Source organism: Anguilla anguilla, chromosome 7 (assembly GCF_013347855.1).
Source record: "Anguilla anguilla isolate fAngAng1 chromosome 7, fAngAng1.pri, whole genome shotgun sequence".
NCBI classification, from domain to species: domain Eukaryota; kingdom Metazoa; phylum Chordata; class Actinopteri; order Anguilliformes; family Anguillidae; genus Anguilla; species Anguilla anguilla.
This window is the reverse complement of record NC_049207.1, coordinates 50,168,440-50,184,599: the sequence shown is the minus strand read 5'-3', so window position 1 is coordinate 50,184,599 and position 16,160 is coordinate 50,168,440. Positions and strand designations below refer to the sequence as shown.

At 41.4% G+C, this 16,160-nt stretch overlaps 1 protein-coding gene and 1 long non-coding RNA gene across 3 annotated transcripts in view; both read left to right on the top strand.

Moving 5' to 3' along the window:
• Nucleotides 1-625: 625 nt before the first annotated feature.
• Nucleotides 626-3,852, top strand: LOC118231700 (caspase activity and apoptosis inhibitor 1). The gene is made up of 6 exons (XM_035425794.1): nucleotides 626-961; nucleotides 1,670-1,858; nucleotides 1,980-2,064; nucleotides 2,245-2,314; nucleotides 2,566-2,630; nucleotides 2,836-3,852. Exons 1-6 carry the CDS (start codon nucleotides 860-862, stop codon nucleotides 3,348-3,350), a joined length of 1,026 nt encoding a protein of 341 aa, XP_035281685.1. The 5' UTR covers nucleotides 626-859; the 3' UTR covers nucleotides 3,351-3,852.
• Nucleotides 3,853-14,331: 10,479 nt separating this feature from the next.
• The window catches only part of LOC118231458, a 92,847-nt gene continuing 91,018 nt past the window's right edge, over nucleotides 14,332-16,160 (top strand). The window contains exons 1-2 of one of the 2 annotated variants that reach the window (XR_004766067.1): nucleotides 14,332-14,561; nucleotides 15,622-15,696. This is a non-coding gene — a long non-coding RNA (uncharacterized LOC118231458). The remainder of the gene's footprint in view (nucleotides 14,562-15,621; nucleotides 15,697-16,160) is intronic. The other variant, XR_004766066.1, reaches the window with a different exon arrangement.

Sequence of the window (16,160 nt, the reverse complement as noted above, 5' to 3'; positions counted from 1 at the left end):
TATCGTTTTTTCAGCTAACATGCCACATGGTTTTCTTGCTTTAGTAAGTGGTTGATATGCATTTAACCAAAAGAAAGAAAGAAATGTACTGGGCCATTTGATATTTAATTTACACATTCACATTTACACATTTAAATTTATTTAAAATTCAAAACAAATGGTTTAGTGTAACATTGGTGAATCTTAAAAACGTTAATCAATTTCAAATTGATTCTAGTTATATTTAGTTACATGTCCATAAACATTTTTCAAGTGTTTTCAAGGGTAAGTCGACACAACATTTCCGGTAGTTTCCTTTCTGCTTTTCAAATGCACATCTGTTCTAAAAAAGTCTTTAATCCTTAAATACTGAAAAAGAACCATGTTCACTCTCCCTTCAAACCAAAATTCACAAACTGACCAAAAATAAATGTATTGATATTATCAATCTTTCAACTTTTAAGCATGTTTCTCTTAAGATATGGTTCACTTTGGTAACTTACCACTTTTAAATAATTTGGAAACTGAAATTGTACACACAGATTTCCATCTTGGTCGTAATGCATCAACGGGACCGTCAGTGTATCCATTCTGAACCTGCTTGCGATGGAAGGTGCTAATGATGATGACGTAAACAGCGTGCGACGGTCTTCTGCTTGAGTTGTTTTGTGCTTCAGTTAGCCTCGTGGCTACTTAGTTACACCTCTTGGTCACGTATTCATCTGTAATGTAGGATTAACGAACCGAATGGTCGTCGTGATTTAAAGAAACATTGGGTAAAACAAAAAATGCAAACCGATTGCTAGTTAAATAGCTTTAACTGCACCCAGTCATTTACTTGCTGTCATAAAGAAGTGAACGTTAGCTAGACAACAACAAAATGCCTGGGAAAAAAACTACAAAGGAGAAGAAAAGGAAAACTTCTCATTCTGATGAAAGCAATGTGGACAGAAAACGAAGAAGTACTGGATCGAGCATGGAGGTAACGTTCAGTTGACGTTAACTTATATGCTTTCATTCCACCTGCAGTTGTTACCTGGACCTAGCAAGGTACAATGACGATACATACGTGTCCAGTCTCCTCTCAGAAAAGATGTTGACCCTCTGGATTTGGGATGTTAATTGTAAGAGCAACTACAAATGATGTCAAATTTAACTTAGCATGCTACCGAGCTAGTTGTACACGTCTACGACCATCATTTTCCCCCTACTTGGCTAGCTACGTGTGGCTAACATTGCTTCAGTGTTGTTTGGCTAGCCCCTTGATATGTACCAGATGTTGATATTCATCCTGATGTTGCAGCTCTTTATCATATCTCTTGTAATCATGCCTCACTGCTAATTTATGACTTTTCATAATTTTACTCACTTAGCCTATGCTTACCGTGTGAACTGGACTTGATGTTCATGGCTATGGATAAGCGATACTTCATGAGAATTGTACCTTATCAGACCTGTGTTCTCTAGTTGTTCCAATGACCTTAGGTATGCACTTATGGTACATTGCTTTGGATAAAAGCGTCTGTCAGATTAAAATGCAATCTCATGCAAAGTAGTTATGAAATTAGGTGACCCAGTTGACTTGCCACACCTAGTATCTTTAGGTCTAAATAAATTGGTTTCTTAAAGACCAGCGTTGGCACCCGTGGTATAGCTTGTAATTTGACTTGCTTCTTTCTTCATCCATCAGGACCTGAAAGAAGATGTCGGGCCTGAGTGCGCTGATGAACCGAGCGATATGGAGGAAGGGGGCTTGGATCTGAGCGTGCAGTTCAAGCCAATCAGCGCCTACGTCGCGGACAGGCACGAGATGCTCGAGCAGTGCTTCCGGGTGTTGGGGGAGAACAAACTGAAAAAAATGCTTCCCGATGAGCTGAAGGTATATATCCTCTCTAAAATGTCTTCAAATTCCCGCTTTCATCTCTGGCAAGCGCTGGAGTTGTCCTCCTGGTTACCCTTGGTTTGTTAATAAAGGGGAAATGCATTGCTGATATTCACAGAGCTGTACCTTTGACGAAATCAAGCAGCTGTGTTGGGAACAGTTGGAGCAGCTCTCGCAAAGTAATCTCATCCAGATTCTTGAAGGTAAGGACAGAGCTTTAAACATCTAGGCTACTAAATTCTTTTTTTGTGTTTTTTTGCGGTCAGAGTTTGTCGTCAGTTTTGGTGTTTTGCCAGTGAAACATCTGTCATTCCGTACCCTCTCTGGTTATCTGCTGAATGCCTGTTTGCATTTCTCTTGCCTTTGTGTATCCTTACGAAAAGGAGAAGAAGTTGCGGGTGCCTCAGATGCAGAAGAGGATGAAAACCGAAAGAAACCGAAAACAGACAGCCAGTAACCTGACCTTACTTTGTTATAGTCTCATTGTAGAAGGAAAAACTGTGAGAAATTGCTTTTTAGAACTTCTCAATTGAATTTGAGATGCTTCACAAACCCATCATAAATGAGTTTTGTGAGTTTTATGGGAAGTGAAAATGCCCTTTTGTGTGGAGGACAAAGTTTTTGGAAAACATAAAACAAAACATCAATGAGATTTTTTTCTGTTAAAGAAGACTGAACATCTTTGTTTGGTTTGTGCACTGCAGGCAGGACAACAATGTGGATTCCACTTCATCTCTGAAAGAGAACATCGAAACGGAGGACAAGCAAGGTACATGACCCCTCCGACATCACTCGTCTTCAGTGACTGATTGATTTAAGAACAAGCGGGCTTAGATATATTAGATATTTGAGCAGAAATCTGTAACATCTTGCTTGCTTGATTGATTGATTAATTGCCTAACTGATTGGTGGGTTAATTCCAAATCCCAGTACACCAGTACACCTCTCCTTTTCTCTACCCTGTGGTTGTGCAGAAGGTGGCGGATCGGGGGAGGAGAGCGACGTCCTGAGCATTAACGCCGACATGTACGACAGCGACATCGAAGGGCACAAAGAGGAGGTGCCCGAGAAGGCGGAGCCAGCGGACGGCGGGGCGGAGCCCGCGCCCGCGGCGCCACCGGCCGCGGTTTTACCGGAACCAGAAGCCCCGAGGCCTCAGGACCCAAAGAGGGACCTGCAGAAGGACATAGAGAAGAGCGTCTGCGAGATCCTGGCTTTGGCGTCCTCCCCCACCAAGGAGGCGCCGGCGGAACCGGCGGAGAGCCCCGCCGCGTACGCGGCCCCGGAGGCTCCGCCCCTGACGGGGGAGGGGCTGGGGGTTGCTGCGACGACGGCGGCGGTGGCGGCTGCGGCGGTGCTACCGGGCCCGGGCCCTGCAGTGACCCAGCCCTCGGCCCAGCAGCTGGAGCTGCTGGAGCTGGAGATGAGGGCCAGGGCCATAAAGGCCTTGATGAAGGCCGGCGAGGTGAAGAAGCAGACCTGCGCCTGACGCCGCCGCGGCACGGCTGGCTAAAGAGAGAGTCTGAGTCCTGAAACGTCCCTCCAAAGACCCAGACTGCTGGCCCGTTTCCTCGTACCCTGTCGGGGCTCGGTGGTGCCGACCTCGCTGTAAATCCCTCCCGTTCACCGCCTCCTTGGTACTAATGTCGTAGTCTCATTGGTGGACGACAGCTGATCTGCTTATGTTTGTAAATGGCTATCTGTGATAACCCCACCCTGACTTCGACCACACCCTTTGCCCCTGTTAACTCGATAAGGACATATTGGATTAATAGACCCGGGAAGGGGGCGTGGCTAAAATGGGGCTGAAATGCAAAACTCACGTGCACGCTCTACCTCTCCCACCATCAGTGTCTGACTGTGGAAACGCGGGCAGCTGGGAGGGATTCAGGTATATGCACGTTTGAGGATTATTTGAAATGCACCTGTTACTTTCTGAACATCTGTTTCTCTTCCTGTTAATAAAGCTTTCGTCATTTGTTGTAAACAGACTTTGGCTTTCTCTCGCTATCTTTCGCTTGGTTTTTCCTCTCTCTTTTTGCATAACTCGCCTGTTGTTCTAAAATATGCAAATAAACAAGACCCAATTAGCCAGTTTATTGGTGTAAAATACAGGCGCTAATAATGAAATGAGAATATGTAAGACATGCTTGCTTGCAGTGTCATAATTACTAGATATTAAATATTAACAGTTTAGTTTTTTTTCACCCATTACAGCAAGATATAAAATACTAATTAAAAACATGAGAGAGAACTTTAACTCCAGCAGTGGAGTCTGCTGAAAAACATTCTCTCCCAATACACTAGCCAAACATTGTGTAGTTCCTGTGCTGGGCTCTAGGTGGCAGCCTAGCACTGTGGATGTCAGGGGCTGTGTGATGGTTTTAGACCTGGGCTTCAGTTGTGCAGCGCCAAGTGGGGAGCTGAGCAGTTCTGTTAATCTGAGATGATTATATTTCCTCTGTCTATTTGAAGACATGGAAACACAGAATCTGAAGATGTGTGCTCATTCCTCTGGTTTTAATATGTAAAATTGCATGTCATATTTAGGAGCTTAACTCTCTACAGCGTTTGCAAAACACAAGCAGAATGACTACTGGTTTTGTTCTGTGCCATATGATTTTCTCACAGCTGATTACGTTGATGGCTATCATCAGTTGTGTACATACGCACACAAACACACAATGCTTGCTGTTTAAATTATACGGCAACAGCAAGCGCTATATATAGAATGCTTGCTGATGGCAATTGATGAGACAGCCCATCAACATCATCAGCAGTGAGAAAAGCAGCCCCTCGAGGATGTGCAAAACCCTCCGTGCGCTCAGGTGTTGGAGGCGTACTGTTTTCCTCATGTAAACATTTAGTCATCGCCTCTACAAACAGATGATGTTTGCCGAAATTGAGTTCAGGTAGGTGTAGCATGTTTGCATTTTTCCGAACCACGGGTTCAGGCGGGTGTATCTCATTACCACGGTCCAATTCGGCACTGTGCTCGAACCCCATGCTGCTCCACAGCTGGAGCGGATGCACTGTATGGATTTTCAGCTGGGGCTGGTTTTGTTAAGCTCTTCAACTTTAAATGCGGAACTTCACCAAGTATATTACGGATATGTTACGCTCTACACGTGCAGTAGAGTTGGATTATGTGCGGGTAGACACAAATGAAACCGGATATAAGCTCGATGTGACAACTTGATATTTCTGTAGAGCTGTTACTTTTCGATAAGCCTCATCTATGTGACGCACGTGATTTTTTCCCGAACGTAATCTACCTAATCATTTTTGATTTGAAATATTACTCATGGCAACGGTACTCCAGGGTCAGAAAGGACCTCTTGGGGGCTATTTTCAGGTGGTGAAGGGCTTGTTGACGTGGGAATGGGGCCTTGAAATTGGTGCAAAATATCAGTTTGACGTGGTCCTGAACATTTTTATCTGACTATGGCAGATAGACAGATGGCTTCAGGGTTTGTGCTGTTGAGTTCTGCATACAAGTTCACTCTAAGACAGTTTTGTACTTCTCATTAAGGTTTTGGCCGCCTATCCCCAATTAGTACTTAATATCATATGAATGCATAAACATGTTTTGCTTAATAGTAGGCTGATAGCATAATCCATGAGACTGTTAATAACCTTATTTTCATTAATGATAGGAAACAACCATACCAATGTTCAAGAACACTTTCGATAAATGACCCTTCATAAGAGTTGACAAAAAGCTCTACACAGACATGAAGTAACAGTTTTTGCTGCAACCACAGTGATGTAAAACACCATGTGCCTGTTTATGGTTATAAGAAATAAGAATGCATGTGTAGTGTGTTATGCTTATGAAGGTGCTATGTAGGCTATTCTTTATGAAGCAGTTATTAAGAGCCATGTATAGACATAATCCAAAACGCAGTCAGAACATTACATTACATTACATTTACAGGCATTTAGAATACGCTGTTATCCGGAGCGACTAACACAACTTTTACAAAGAACATTGGATATGGACATCATTACTGGTGCCCTGTTCTGCCCAGACTGCAGTTTGGGCCCCAAGCCGAGATGAACGCCAGGCGGGCCCCATTTCTCTAATGGCGCAATCAGCCGACTGCGGCTGGGCCAGCCGGCCAGACAGAAAGGCACTTCAGCGGGCCTGAGAATCAATGTAGCGGTAAATGTGTCGATGGAGGAGAGAGAGAACGATGGAGAGAGCGAGAGAACAAGAGAGAGGGGGAGAGAGAGAGAGAGAGAGTCAGATTCAGCTCTCCACCTCTGAAGCACAAACTGAATAGGGCTCTTGCCCTCACGCAGATCTCCTTTATCTGAGGACTGCCTCAGAGCCTCTGTTTCAGTGGCAGGGAAAAGCTAGCGTCAGAGAGGATCATGGGAAAATCTTTAAAGAGATCATAGGGTAAATAACTCAGCACTTCCAGAAAAATCTAAAGTGAGCCTATGTCCAATATGAATGGTTATAATGATGTATTATATTAATTATATTTTGTTGATAATGATAATATTAATAATTGTATTTTTTAATACTACTTTTTCATAAGGCCTTCTCTTTCATGCCGGTTTGTGTTTCTAACATGCTCTGTAAGGCAGTATTTGTTTGTTTTTAAACGGCAGAAAGATTGCACCCCTCAGCACAATTTATTTATGTATAGTCTTGTGAAGACAAGTTGGGATCTAAGATCATGAAAACTCATTTCTTATAGCCTTGTAAGATTTCAGTTTTCTTTGTCCCATAGTCATGTTGCTGTAGCTGCACTCATTCGTTTATAGTTTTTCTTTGCCTTTAAAATCTCTCAAATCTCTCAAAATAAAAGCGTTGAGGTCTACGCATTCCATGTGATAAACGCCAGAAAATGAAGTCCTGCTTTGATAACCATAGAAGGCTTCGCACCAGTTTAATGAAGTTAAGTGCCTACCGATTTGTTCCATTAATATCACTATTAAATGGATTCCGTGTGCTTTCTCTCTTTGTGGTAGAGTGGAGCGAATAGCACACTCTCACCTTGCTTTTTCCAGCTTTGTTCTTTTAAACTGTATAGATGAGACGGATGCAATTACATGCAGATTCAAAGTGGAACATCCCCCCTTGTGCATAAATGAACTGCACAATATGCCCAGAAGTGCCTCTGGGGTATTTGCATTTAAAAGAAGCATTTTTTTTAGCAAATGCATAAATAATTATACTTTTCTCCTCGCTAGCACTTAACAGCGGGTGTTTTTTCCAGAATTTATTGCCGTTTTCAAAAGGGAAAAATGCTACTTCAAAAAATAAAATAAATAAATAATAGTGCACACATAATACACTTTGAAGAGTTGTTAATAGGTGTTAAGGCAGCTAAATTTGACAGATTTTCATTTATAGCTGTGCAAAAGCAATAAAGAGACTGACGCTATCTGTTGCGGTCTCGAAGCCAGAAATGGCTGAACAGGCAGACGGTTAATTAACTTCATTTTACTGGGCCGCAGTTTACAAGTTTACTCATTTTTAAAACAGGGTCCAAGTCTTTGAAAGCCACAGAAGATAAAGACCATAAACATATCAAATATTTATTTGATGGTTAACTCTGTTTATATATATTTTTTTTAAGTATTAACTACTGAAATGATTGTGGAGATTATTCCTTTACTTACTTAGCAGTAGAGTAGGGAAAACATATTTTAAAGTGCATCCATGCAGCAAATACATCAGCAAAGTTATTTTAGTAGATTAGTTAAATACCTGTGGCACAAGCACTACATTTGGCATGCAGTGTAGTTTATTTCAAGCACTCTCATGATCATAATCATTTCAGTTGCCATAAGTTTACGTGAATGACGTGTCTGCTGAAGCAAATGTGAAAGCAGAGAAAGTCACATTCAAGCCCACTGCTGGACAGGTGGATTAAATATAATAGTCCACACACCCAAGGTAGATTCTGAGGTACCAGCTGAAGCTGGACTTGACTGCAATTTCTTTTTTTTAATGTTGATAGAAAATACACTTTCTCGGGGTTAATGTAAGTTAGGAACTGCAGACTAATAGTGAAGCAACACAATGCATATTAATGCATTTCTCAATGTCAGAAACTGATTTGCATTACTGTAAACCAATATGAGCCATTTTTTACACTTAATGTTGCACCTGTTGTAAGCGATACAACAAAAGGTATGGATAAAAAAGAGTTCAATACTATATGTGACTGTGCTCCTAATTCCACTTTACATGGTGCTACAGCATTGCTCACAAGGCCTTTGATGCCATAGTATATAAGGTGGCCTTTACTGAGATTCTCCTTTGTTTTTTCTTTAAATGTGCTTTTTTTTCTTTAAATGGTGGAACCTACAGGTTACCCCCTGCCCCCCAAATAGTTTTATTTTTTACTTCCGATTAGTTTGGTGCATGAAAAGGATATTTTCAACTGAAACTTGGTGGCTTAGAGTGTAGCTAGTCAGCGCAGCTTAAGAGTTCCTCTCCGGTTGTTTGTGACCCACTTTTCCCAGAAAATGGTATCTGGGATTTTAAAATATCTTTCCTTTGGGGTGTGTGTATGTGTATGTGTCATTCATCCCTGTCATGCTTCCAAGCAATGATGCTACGGCATGATTTTGCTTTTCCAGAGATTAGACTGGGCTTGTTTCATGGGCTAATATTAGAGCAAGTCCACGAAACAGTTTCATTGTAAGTTTCCATGTTATGGATTATTTTATTGGATGACGTCATTGTCCACTGTTACAGGAACTCCTTTGAGATCAGAGGTTGTGATAGATATGGAATTGTGGGGGTGATTTCAAAAGAATGCAAAAAGGGCTAAGTGCACTTGCCAAAGTGCTAGTTTCAGAAACACTTCCCCCAAAAAGTGGGGCGCATAACGAAAAGTCACAAGGAGCGCCCCACTTCTTTCTTGACTATTTAAAAATACAGTAATGCAACTTCCTTGTGGGGGCACAACTGTACACTTGGTGAGTTAAATCCCCGGACGCAAATTTAAATCCCAGGACACAACTATTTTCGGGAAAAACAGGTTGCAACTCATAACTTGAAGAGCAAGAAGTGAATGCAAACAGAGGGCAAATTATGGATATGCCCTTATAATGGATGGACTTCTTTTGAAGATCACCCACTTTATTTTGTGTAAGGGAACAAGGATTCTTTTCAGTATATTAATAAAGAACAGAAGGGGGGGGGCTTTTAAATGTCTAATCCTTCTCTGCAAAACACATTGGTTTATTTAATTATGCCTTGCTTATGCCTTAATTAATGCCTCTGAACACAAAATAATTGTAAACAATTCCAGGGCTTTGTACAGACTGCCCAATAAAAAATCTGCCCACACAATACATAAATTGTTCTCAGTTTCATCATTGCATTCTAAACTCGTGATTATTCTTATGGATGGAGTGTTTCTATCAACAGATGACACAACTGCGTTCAGGAAAATAAGCAAACTTTTTATGGCTGCCTGTCAGCCTCGTCAGTCATTTTTTTGTTTGTTTGTTTGTTTCATGACCATTTATGATTATCCCAAGGAAAGGAAGCTTTACTTTTAAAGACAGTCCAGCCCTAGTATTACCTTTGCCAAGAGACTAACAAAGACAGCTGTTCTTATGAGAGTACTAGCAGATATTCTGTCGGGATCAGTTCAGTCAGCTAGCAACCCAATGGTCGCAATCATTGCGGGCATAAAAGGTCACATGACTGTGCCTCTCCGCTGTTTTGGGGTTCTGTGCTCCGCATTCCCACCAAAATGCGACGATGCAGTCCCTTCTGTGCTTCCACACACACACACACAAAATGCATGGTGTCCTCAAGACCTTCAAAAAAAAATTAATCATTCAAAAAACAAAACATTCTCTGAAGTCTAACTGGTGGAACTAACATCGTCATCATGATACATGTTTTTAAAAAGAAGTCGAGAAATTGTTGCCGTCAAGTTGACCACGGCGCCAAATTCCTAACTCACACATCTGTAAGCTAACTGTGGTTCAATTTATCTCGGTCAGAATGAAGCAATGGTTGGAATGTCCTTGTGAATACTAAAAGGCTGATTTTATAATTTGTCTATATAAACTAATGGACGTGGTGTTTTGTTTGTGCAGCTGGTGTAATTCTATGTGACAGATCCAAAGCTCTAGTGAAAAAGTGAAGCATGTCATTTCAGTAGCCTGCATTAGTCTTGGGCTCTCTAGCTGGCTCATGGCCCTTCTGTGAATGGAAATTTGGCTCTTTGTTGCCAATAATGTTGCAGTAAAAAAGAATGGTCAGGGCTTCTGATTATTTGGAACCCATGCATTTATGCCACTCTATCGATCCCAAATCAAAATGTACCATATTCGTGTTCTTGCCAGCCAAGCCATTACTCTGCTAAAAAAAAAAACATTTTTTGGCGTAATTTCCAAAACAGTACTCTAACAGTAAAATTTCAGGCTCCTGGGACTTGAGCATAGTAAGCCTGTCCTATCCTATCCTGTCCTATCAGACCATTCAAATTCCTCATGCAGGGGCAAACCTAGCTAGCTATCCACATCTTTCAGCAGCTCTCTTGCATTTCCACAAGGCCGTGCATTTCACTGACACCGAAACGCGCTGGCAGGGGGTGTTTGGGATGAAGGGATGTAGACATAATCACCGCTGAGTGATTTGCTCTGGCTTTCTCTCGCCTTGGGGACCCGGCGATGCAGATTCCCTCGTTCATACGCCGCGGCCGCTGCCAGCCAAACCGAGGCCTTCGATACGGAGAGCCGCCGGACGCGCGGAGACGCCGCGGGGTCAGATTAACAGGCGTTCGGGGTCAACAGTGTTCAGCAGAACAGGTTCCAGGGGACGAGAGCCCTCTTTCTCTTTAATATGAGATCCTGGCTTTATAAGCCCACACTCATAATAAAAAATGGCTGCAGTCCAAAGGCCTCATCGCAGTCAGTTTTTGGAAAAAAAAAAGGTGTCCTGAAGTAAACCAAAAATCCTCATAAATTTTGCGTTGCATTTTCATACCTCTGTAACAACTGCAAAGTATGAGTCATTCTGTGCAAATACAATTACGTGGTCAAAGATCCAGTCGAGCAATTACCTATATCATGCTGCCCTTACTAAAAGATCTCCAGCAATAATAAGGTTCTCTGCATTATGTGTCCATTACTGCATTTAAGAGAATGTGAATATTGACTCAGGTGTACAGAGGAGTTTCCACCCTCTGCGATTAGAAAACTGGAAGTGACATGACAATCATAAGGTAGCCAAACTGTAACAGGGGGGCGGTGAGGAAAACAACATGTGACTTGCATCGCATGATCTGATTTGACTTCCAGGCATTGAAAGCACTAACAGCCATCATAGTAGTCTGGTACTAAACACTGAACTGTGAACATGAACAATTATGCCATTGTGTTCAGTATTGTCTCTTTAATCAGATGAGAATGTTAAAAGGACTGATTGTGCAATCGAGACAGCAGAGACGATGTAATAACAAGAAAATAAAGAAATTAAATGAAACATTGTTTTTAATAACTCAAAGGGACGATACCTCTGTACTTAACTCATTCGTCTTCGGCAAACTAAAATCAACAACAAAAACAGACTATTACGAAATCAATGTTCATTCCATAATAATAACAATATTAATAATTAGTGTGGTTGCCTTTGGCAACCCTAACCCTAGCTGTAACGCTAACCCTAACCCTAACCGTAGCTGTAACCCTAAAGGAACCCTAACCCTAGCTGTAATCCTAACCCTAGCTGTAACCCTAACACTAGTTGTAACCCTAAGCCTAACCCTAGCAGTAACCCTAACCCTAACCCTAACGGTAGCTGTAAACTTTACCCTAATCCTTGCCCTAACTCTAGCCATAACCCAAACCCTAACCCTAGAATACCCTAGCAACCACGTAAAACACCTTAGAAACTACCTAGCAACACCCTAACAGCCACGTAAAACACATTAGCAACTACCTAGCAACACCATAGAAACGTTGACTTTGATAGAAAGTTGACTTTGCATTGGCGGCAACCACACTTCACAATTTCTGCAGGAATTTGTTTTATTTGTTGAATTTTGTTTTATTTGAATTTGTCCAGTTGTTATTATTATGGCTACCATCGTACCATCACCAGTGGCCTGTTTATGGTGACATCGGGCCTTTTACATATTTATCCGAACTTTTCTGGCGCTCCGCGGCGATACCTGTGGAAAACGCTGAATATTTAACACGGGAGAGAGGCTGTTATCTAAACACTCCCTGTGTGCCTTTTCCGAAGAGTCATTTTTCTTCCCCAACACACCTCTGCCAAGCCCTGCCTTTTTTTGTACTTGAAATTAAATTGAACTAACAGCACATACTGACAAGTAATAAATAACTTAGCACCTCACAGTGACTAAATAAATTGGTTTGCCTCAGCAATGATTCACCCTGTACATTTCATTTTCATCGGGTTAAGACAGCATATCTTTTTTTTTTTTTTCAGCCCAAAAGAGAAATACTATAGTTAATGCCAACACTCCTCTCAAATACACACAGCATTAATTGAATTACAATTTCAGTCGCAGCAGGACAACTAACAATATTGTTGGACGTGTTGGTGCGTTGCTTGATTTGACAGTTCATTTGGCGTGCTGTTCTGTGGAAAAGCCAAATGAAAATAAAGCTGCAGCTGAACTACAAGCTGATTGGATTCCTCTAGACTGCATGTAAGCCCACGGATGCACACAGTATTATGCACACAGAGGTACAGGCTATTTGCCTTTTATTTATTTATTATGTTTTTCTCACTTTATATCTCAATTTGGAACGCCCAGTCGTTATCAGTTAGCCACGCCCATTTCTGAAAGCCGCTGTTTCTTTTCAGGCCGCAGTCCACGAGCTGCTCTCGCGCAGTCGCGAGTGGAAGGAAGGACGCTTCTTGCTCCGTTTTAGCGGGCAGACCGCGGGCACCCGACTGACCAGCGCCGGTCACTGGTGAGCGATGAGCCGCAGTCATCCAGGCCGGCTGAATTTACTCCCTCCCTCCCTGGGCATCGCTTCAATCGGTGATGCGTCACCCTGCGGTGCTGCTGGCCACAGCCACAGCCAGCACTGGCACGGTCCTGATTTGATACCATATAAGGCGGCTCATCCACACATTAGAACAAGGCCTTGACAGCATAAACCCCCCAGTAGCCCAGACCAGAAAAATGATCTTTTCAAACGTTTTTCATCTCAGCATAACACTTAGCCAGCCGGTAACGATCAGAAAAAAAACAGCTGAAAATGAAGTAACTTTATTGTCCAGATATACAATATGCACACAGACACAGTAAGCAAAGTAGGCTACAACATAACTGTGGCTCCTCCTCCTTGCATTCCTGTGTTATATATAGGCTACCTAACCAAGCCAGTCAGTTATGTGATTTGGAGAGGCCAGAACATTGTGATGGCAAAAGCCACAGAACCCAGAAAAACCACCCAATATGTAATTTCATGCATGGCTAAGCAAGAGCACCTGCATTTCCCTCAGATTTAGTGGCATAATATTTTTTATGCAAACACCTGTTTGTGCTTAATCTATGCTGAGGGAATTGGGGGTGTTCTAATAAAATGAAATGAGACAGCATTTGCGATGAGAAAGTAAAATTTGGTTGAGTACATCAGAGAGGTAAGCAGGATAGTCTGAGATGGTAGTCAGAGCCAGAGGCATATATAAAGAATGTGTATCAATCACAGAATGTGTTCCTTCCAGAATAATGCCGTAATTATAGCTATGAAACACTGATAAACAAACAAAACAAAAGAGCATTACCAAAAATAAAAACACTGTGATTAATAGTACTTTTAATTTACATACGTATATAAACTGTCTTTTCCTAATTATCGGCATACTTGTCTACATTAACACAGATCCAGGACCTGTATGACAAAGCAGGGGGATCTCACTAAATCGGATTACTGGGTTAGCTGGATAATTGCACTGAGTAAAACCTGGAACCCTCCCAAATCTGGAACATGGACTGAAGTATAAAGAGCTGTACCGGGGTTTACTCAGCGCAGTTATCCAGCTACCTCAGTAAACCTGCGTTGTGAAATGCCCCCTGGATTACAGAGTTAGCGGGATAACGCGTTGAGTAAAACCCAGAAGAGCTCTTATTACTTCAGTTCATGTTTCAGATTTAGGGGGGGTTCAGGTTTTTACAGCGCAGTTATCCAACAAACTCTGTAATCCAGTTTCGTGACACAGACCTCCGGAACACTAATTTATATAGCCCCAAGCAGCATACAACTAGATAATGAGTAACTTTTAATCAGACATGCTGCTGTATATAACTATAAAACCCAATATGTCCCGCTTTAACGCACGACACATAACAATATCATTCAAAATTTAAATGACAGAAAAACGAATTAGGCAAAACATTTCCTTGCCATTGGTGACTGACATGCCTGCTCTCGTCCACGCTGCTTCCGGCACTTCTGCACGTGACGTTACATATTAGCTTCCCCGTTTTTATACGGTCTATGAGGCTTCTCCGGCATTACCGCAGAGCAGGAAAACTGCATTTTTCGCATCTACCACAAGCGTCAGAAGTAGCCATGCAAACATATCGCATATCTGAAATATGCACTTTCCAAACGACGAATTCTGAACGTTTTATCTAACTTTAATGCACACTATTTTCTTCGCAACAGTTGAAATGTTTCCATGGTTGCCCTTAACGCTATGGATAGACCGTTCACCTCAGTTTCAACACTGGTAAGCGACCCCGCCTAAAGCTCTTGGTCGATTTACTGCCAGTGTGGGTTTCGCCACGAGCAAATAAACCGCAAACTTCATTCGATTTACGTAAGAACAAGCAAAATTAAGAATACATAATCACGGAAACGGGTAGGCTACTTCCGCCCATCCAATCTAACCATTTACCTACAGATTGACAACTACATAGAATTGCAATTTCTTCGAGTATATATGATATATGCGAAGAAATGGGTCTGTTTTAGTCATTGATTCCGGATTTATGTGAAAGATTAAGTGAATCAATCAAAAATAATGCATAGGGCCTATATGCTCAAATACAATATAGGCTATAGTTTATTAAGCTTAAGTCCCATTTACCTTTTATGCGCAAAACAGTTCAACAGGCACGTTGAATTCAAACATCTGTTTAATCAAGACTCCAGCTGTCCTTTGAAAGAAAATGACTAACAGAAGGTCTCTGGAAGGATGATATATGGCAGGGAAATCTTCAGGATCTGTTTGGCTTTAATGACAGAGCAAAACGTGCCATGTATCACGACTGGCAAACGCCATACCGTCAACAACATATAGGCTTTGATTTCACGAGATACGTTACTATGAGCCACAAAGGACCAGAGAGAGTAAATTACTTTTGTCAAACTTGTGATAAACCTGTCACTGGGCTACCAGACAGCTGGCAGGAAAATTACGTTATATAAGTGACTGTCAAAAAAAAAAAAAACATGCAAAAGGAGGGGAAAGAGAAGGGCTTTTCGCTGTGCGAATGATTCATTCCACTGCTGGTGTCTCTGTACATTGGCTCCAAAATGTCAGTACACGGGTTCCAGGAGCAAGCCTTGCTCTTGAGAGATCTCCAAGTTGCGACTGTTATTCAAATTATTTGTGAATAATAATTTTTAAAAAACTATTTTTAATTTGGATAATTGAATTTTAATACATGTTGTGTATATATGATTTCCTTGTAATATTTCATTGCAGATTCCTAACTGTGATTTTATTTTTAAAATATTTCAGCTCAGCTAATGGAAAGATAAAATAAGTTGTGCTTTGGTGACAGGATTTTTTCAATGTGACATTTGTACCTACCCAATGCTACAATATTTGCTTGGTCAGCCGAGGACTTTAATAGTAGGTAGGCCAATCCAAATATACTTGCAACAGATCAAATCATTTTTAATGTATACATGTTCAATAGCTGCCAGTCTCGGTAAACGTAGCCTATATATTTTCAATGTGAATCAGTAGCTTTTAAGAAGTTGGTTGTCTTTTGTCAATAAGGTTCATGACACGAAGAACTGAAATCCTTAAAGTGCTGGGAAGTATTTGTAAAGGGTTATCTTAAAACAAGCAATCATCCAGCCGTTTTTAAAAAAATGGCTTTTATAGTCATTTTGGGCAATAAACCTGATATCTCCATTTTGTATGTTAGTGAGTACCCCATTCTCCAGCCAAACGCTGACAGTAAGAGAATAGTAAAGCAAACTGATTTCACTCAAGTGTGAAGTATTTTAAAAGCTATTGACAGTTTGATTGCTCAACAGACAAGCCAGACAGCTGGAGTATTATTCTGTCTGATTATTCTCATACAATAAAGAT